This window comes from Myotis davidii, unplaced genomic scaffold (assembly GCF_000327345.1).
Source record: "Myotis davidii unplaced genomic scaffold, ASM32734v1 scaffold200, whole genome shotgun sequence".
NCBI lineage: Eukaryota > Metazoa > Chordata > Mammalia > Chiroptera > Vespertilionidae > Myotis > Myotis davidii.
In genome coordinates this window covers 7,057,470-7,063,566 of record NW_006293700.1, presented here as the reverse complement: position 1 = coordinate 7,063,566, position 6,097 = coordinate 7,057,470, and the positions used below count along the sequence as shown (strand labels likewise).

The 6,097-nt window shown below is 51.4% G+C and overlaps 2 protein-coding genes across 2 annotated transcripts in view; one reads left to right on the top strand and one right to left on the bottom strand.

Moving 5' to 3' along the window:
• Positions 1-2,909, top strand: part of LOC102762369 (uncharacterized protein C8orf76) — a 12,053-nt gene extending 9,144 nt beyond the window's left edge. Inside the window, exon 6 of the mRNA XM_015566284.1 lies at positions 2,644-2,909. Coding sequence (XP_015421770.1) covers positions 2,644-2,841 — 198 coding nt within the window. The 3' untranslated portion in view covers positions 2,842-2,909. The remainder of the gene's footprint in view (positions 1-2,643) is intronic.
• A 2,281-nt stretch (positions 2,910-5,190) lies between these two features.
• Positions 5,191-6,097, bottom strand: part of FAM83A (family with sequence similarity 83 member A) — an 11,527-nt gene continuing 10,620 nt past the window's right edge. Inside the window, exon 6 of the mRNA XM_015566293.1 lies at positions 5,191-6,095. Within this exon, the coding sequence (XP_015421779.1) occupies positions 5,957-6,095 (139 nt within the window). The 3' untranslated portion in view covers positions 5,191-5,956. The remainder of the gene's footprint in view (positions 6,096-6,097) is intronic.

Here is a 6,097-nt window from a genome sequence, read left to right as displayed (position 1 = left end):
GGATTGATTCCCGTCAAGAGCACATGCCCAGGTTGTGGGCTTGGTCCCCAGTGGGCACATGCAGGAGGCAGCCAATCAGTGATTCTCTCTCATCATTGATGTTTCTATCTCCTCTCTCTCTCCCTTCCTCTCTGAAATCAATAAAAGTATATTTTTAAAAAAATGCTTACTGCTAATCTATGATTGCCTGGCTCCTTTCTCCCTTCCCCAAACTAAGCTCCCCCTTGACTCCTTTTCCCTGTTCTGGGATCACACTCTCCTGTCTTGTCTCTGAGCCTTTTTCAACCTTCCCCCTCCTCTGGGATCCCTCCCTTGAGCCCACAGACGTGCCCGGGCACCCTGTCTCTCCTGAGCCGACCGTAGCCCTTCCTTCGTCTGATTTCCATCGATATGTAGCTGTGGACCAGTCACTTTCGGTTTCCCCTTCCCTTTGCTCTGAGAGGCTACACTGGTCCGCTTTTCTCCTGTATTTCTTACAATCCCTCTGCCTCTTGAGATACCACTAGCTTCCTCCGAGGCCTAAGTGATGCATTCTCCCAGGTGTCACTTAGGGTCTCCATTCCCTCTGCCTTCCTCCCTCAGCAGTCATAACCTCGTAACCACACCGTAGCTCAGTGGTCGCCTCGGGGCTGCTGACCCTCCAGTCTGCTGGTTCTCTGCTCCCTGCTCTGGAGCGCTTGTCTGACACCTCAGAGTAATTACCTACTGAGCAGTTAATCGGAGATGGTTATTGATTATTCTGCTGCCACTTCAGCTACAGAATGTCTAAAATGGAACTGCTCACCAACACACTTCCCACCTTCCACCAGCGCCTGGCGTACGGAGTGCCTTTCACAGCCTTGGCCGTCAGCAGTGTTTGTGGAGGGGAATCAAGGGGAGTCGGAGAGAGCCATCTCTTCCTTGAACTTATTTTTTTTCCATCGTCCTGTCTGTCATTCTTTGTTTGTCCAGACCTGGAACCTCACAGCCGCATCCTCTGTTCTCACCTCCAGCCAGGCACCAAGCCCAGCCTTTCTTCAGGGTCCGCCTTTCATTTCTCTTCACCACTCGCACCGCAGTCCTTACCAACTCACGGTTGACTCTCACAGCGACCTCCGGCTCATCCTGCCTTGCTTCCTTACCTTCTCCCCTCAGATCTGTCTTGAACGTTGCTGCTGAGTTCATCTTAAAACCGTGCTTGGAGGACTGGGTGAAAAGGGGGGAGGGATTGGGAAGTACAGAATGGTAGTTACAGAATAGTCACTGGTTTGTGAAGTACAGCACAGGAAATGGAGTCAGTAATATTGCAAGAACCATGTATGGTGCTGGTCGGTACTAGACTTATTCATAAATTATGTACTTGTCTAATCACTATGCTGTACACCCGAAACTAGTGTAAAATAGTACTGAATGTCAAGTATAATTGAAAAATAAGATTGAAAACAAACAAACATTGCTTTGACCATGTTACCTGCTTGTTTAAAACAGAAATGTATCAGGTCTAGTTTACAGCCTTGATAATGATGTCCAAGGCCTCACAGAGAGTTACCCCACACTCCTGACCTAGTGATTCCTTACACAAGCCTTTGCTTCCACTAGACCAGTGGTTCTCAACCTTCCTAATGCCACGACCCTTTAATACAGTTCCTCATGTTGTGGTGACCCCCAATTTCATTGTTACAAATTGAACATAATTAAAGCATAGTGATTAATCACAAAAACAATATGTAATTATATGTGTGTTTTCCGATGGTCTTAGTCAACCCCTGTGAAAGGGTCGTTCGACCCCAAAGGGGTCGCGACCCACAGGTTGAGAACCGCTGCACTAGACTGATGTGCCTGTATCTAATGAATCTGCCATGGGTTTCCCACCTCCACCTCCTTGCTGTCCTATCCTCAAAGACCCAGCCAGAATCCACATCCTCTAGGCACCTTTCCCAGCGCGTCCTGTTCTGTGGCAGCTTCTCCCTCATCTGAGCTCAGATAGAATGATGGCTTGAATAGATGGCTCTTTATTCCCCCCTCCCAGCACCCCCCACCCTCCCAAGCAAGAACATGTCTTAATCTTCCTGTTGTTTTATCAAAGAGAAACTAATGCAGAATCTGAACCTGATTCTGACCAGTAGGGAGCAGTATTGTGCCTTCAGAGGGCCAGCCAGCTTCTTAAATCTCAGAGGTTGCTGTGGTACCATTTCTGAAGGATTGAGTCTCTCTGGGTCAGGAAAGGGTGGGCAAGCCACTTGCTTTGACTTCTTTGGAGAACTTCTAAGAGAAAGAATCTGTGTGGTCCCCGCAGCAGGTATATCTCGCCCAAGCCCTGCTCTTCAGTCATTGTACCAGGAGGGAGGGTCCCTCAGAGAAGATGCTCTCAGCGATGAGGAGGTGACTCGGCCTCCTGTGTCTTAACCAGTTCCGCTGCCGCATTAGCACTTCTGCGACTGGTTCACTCGGGAAGGATGAGACCGGAAACGGGGTGATATTTTACCCACGGGGTCCTCAATCGCTGCTTCTGGTCAGACATGTTTTTGAAACGTTGGAACGGTTGGAATCGTCCCCGCGCTGCCGAAGGAGTCCTGCTTGCATGAAATCCTTTACGCCACAGACCGGCGTGGTCCTGTGTGCCACGGCTCGGGCCCCTTTTATTGGTTTCTTTCCCTCCTGCAGGTTATGGGAGAAGATATCGTTCCAGAAAAAATAAAAGACGAGGTTCACAGCGAGGTGAAGTGTGTGGGCCCTGCAGCCCTGGCCGCCTTGGTGATTGCATCTTCGGAAGAATTTGAAGACAAGTGGTTCCGAAAGATCAAAGACCACTTCTGCTCCTTTGAAAACCAGTTCCATACACAGATGCAAATCTCTGCTTAAAAACAAAACATCTGGCCCTAGCTGGTTTGGCTCAGTGGATCGAGTGTCAGCCTGCAGACTGAAGGGTCCCGGGTTCAATTCCAGTCAGGGGCATGTGCCTGGGTTGCAGGCTTGATCCCCATTGTGGGGCGTGCAGGAGGCAGCTGATCAGTGATTCTCTTTCATCATTGATGTTTCTATCTCTCTTCCTCTCCCTCTCTGAAATCAATAAAAATATTTTTTTAAAAAGACATTTGGCCCCGTGTTAACTTTTCTTTACTTCAGAGAGAATCCACTGCTAACCATGAAATAGAGTGAATCAAACATGATTATTTGCTTTATAAAAATGGCTTATCTCCCAGGTTCTTTCTATTGTGTTCTGTTTCTTGGATTTTTGCCATTCACCTATCTTAGCCTCCTACCCCTTTAGAAGTTATCTGTTGGGAGAGTGTGTAAAAGAGGCTTTTAGATTTTATAGTCTTTTAATCTTTTAAAATATATTTTTATTGCTGAAACCCGTTTGGCTCAGTGGATAGAGCGTCGGCCTGCGGACTGAAGGGTCCCAGGTTCGATTCCGGTCAAGGGCATGTACCTGGGTTGCGGGCACATCCCTAGTGGGAGATGTGCCAGAGGCAGCTGATCGATGTTTCTCTCTCATCGATGTTTCTGACTCTCTATCTCTCTCCCTTCCTCTCTGTAAGAAATCACTAAAATATATTTTAAAAAAATAAATTTTTATTAATTTAGAGAGGAAGGAGAGGGAGAGAGAGATAGAAAGATCAATGATGAGAGAGAATCATTGATCAGCTGCCTCCTGCACGCCCCACACTGGGAATCGAGCCTGCAACCTGGCCATGTGCCCTGACCGGGAATCGAACCTTCTGGTTCATAGATCAGTGCTCAACCACTAAGCCATGCAGGCTGAGCTAGATTTTATAGTCTTTTGAAAACAGTAGCGTAAGTATTCACTTTGTTTCGGTAAATTCATCAGGGATGACCAAGGTTGTTGAAGGGCATGTCAAGGTCAGTTTCATGGATGCTGCAGAAGAGTTTATTGTTGGTGGCCCAGCCAGCAGTATAAGCTTCAGCCCACTTACATCACTTCTCTCGCCTCCCAGTCCCAAGGGGGTGACACATGGGCCTGTGGAGCACTGTCTCACAGGGACATGGTCCTGTCCTTCCAGCCACACAAATTATAGTCACACTCTACACATCACCTTCAGCAGCGGGGCCATTACCTCACTCGACGTACCTGGGGTGGATGAGCTCCCTCAGAGAAGTGGGATTTAATAAACCCAAAGCTTCCTCAAATATTGTCCCAGCTTTTAGTTTTCTCATCGACTCTGCACTTCTGTGATAGCCAGGGGGGGAGCAAGCTGGAGGCAGGGAGTGCGGGCAGGGGGTGGGGGTAGTAAAGGTGCTGGGGTGTCCGAACATTAGCCCCCCCTGCAGAGCAGTCAGGTAGCGTTCACTGTGCCCTGGGACGTCCAAGGCCCTGTTGTCAGGGTCCCTTGGAGCCTGCAAGATACCCTTGGCCTCTGGGCTCTTGCAATGCAGATAGAGATTTTTATTTTTATTTTTTGATACAGAGATTTTTTAAAATGGTATCTGATGAGGACCAAATGAATACTGCAGGTAATTTCTAGGAGAGAGGCTTGGGGGCAGGGTGGCTCATTAGCAGTCAACACTTCCTCCGTCAGTCCTCCAGGTGGGTAATGTGATCCCTAATCCCTGGCGTGGGGTATGTGTTTGGCCATAAATGAAGCCCCCCATCCCCCTGGGCCCCACACAGGATGATCACAGATTTCTTTCCTCGTGTTGCATGGTGCTAGTTCACGTGGATGACACCTGCAGCTGACGGGAATTCTCCAGGCACATGTGAGTCTGGGTCTCCGCCTGTGGCTGTGCCTGGAACTCGGTGGGCAGCCCATTGCTGTTGTTTAATTTCACTCGCAGTAGAGACGGTGGGTGTCTCAGGATGGCCCCCAGAGAGCAGGCTGCCAGGGCGGGTGCAGCGGTGACTCTAGCCCGAGCGGAACTGTAGGTGGGTTTGGGAGGACTGGAACTTGGAAAAGGACATGCTCTGGCCTTCAGCCACCTCCTCACCTGGTGTGTAAAACCCTCCTGGTCTCCTGGTGGACATACCGCCTGGACGAGGGCCCAAGGCTGGGGACCCTTGGGAATCCAGTCCCACCAGGGAATGCCCAGCCTCGGCTCCCAAGGCTGATCTGTCAGGCGAAGCTGGGTCATGGCGCAGTAACAACCCCAGTCTCGGTGCTTGAACGACAAGGGTTTATTTCTTGATCATATTGCTTCTCCACTGCGGTTTCACACAGTTTGTCTCAGTCATTTTACGCATAAATAGGGGAGACGTGGGGGGGCTGCTCACCACAGTCTCTTAGGAACGCGGCCCCCTGGAGGGGCCTCCACCTTGAGGCCAACTGCACCTGCTCTGGACGCTCTGGGAGCGTCAGCCTGGAAGTGACTCAGCATGGAGCTGCCGAGCTGCCTTGCCCACCGCGATCCCCGGCCTGCCCCTCTCTGCCGCTGCAGTCTCCACCGGCCCCACACGGCTTACAGTGGCAGTTGTGGGGCCTCATCCCTACGCCATCGGGCCCAGGGATACCCAGGCTTCCGCCTTCCAGGGAGCAGGAGCTGTCCCCCCTCCCAGAAACACCCAGGCCTTCTCCCCGATCTCTCTCCCGAATCTCTGGGGAGAAGGCTGTTCCTGCGAACTGGGAAACGGAGCACCTTGGTCACACCACCCTCTATTGCTCGGTGCCCGTTTACCCATCTATGAAACGTGGCTGCATCTGCCCTTCTCGCATCCCAGCGAGTCAAAGAATGGGCATGTGGAGGCACTGGCTGCTCTTTGGAAGGAAGGGCCCTACTTTGACCATCTGTCCTCTAGTTCCCCACGCCGCCACCCTGGAACCTTCTGGAATGTGCTGCGTAGTCCAAACTAGAGAGGGGAACCCAGGGACTGGTGGGGTTGGCAAGTGAACGCTCTCAGGCCTGAGAACATTCGAACAGGCACCAGTGTTGTCCAGGTGCCTTTAGTTCTACAGGAAGCAAAGCTGCCGGTCATTGAGGTGGGTTCCCAGGGGTCCTGGGAGGGCAGCATGGGGGGGGGCCTTCAAAAATGAGGGGAGGCCTGTAGGAACGGCCTCCAGACATGGGGCGCCCTGGGCAGCAGGCCCAGCTGCTCCAGCTGCAGGCGCGGGGGCCTGCAGGCGCTGAGTTTGCTGTACAGAGCGAGGGGGCTGTCGTGGGGCCT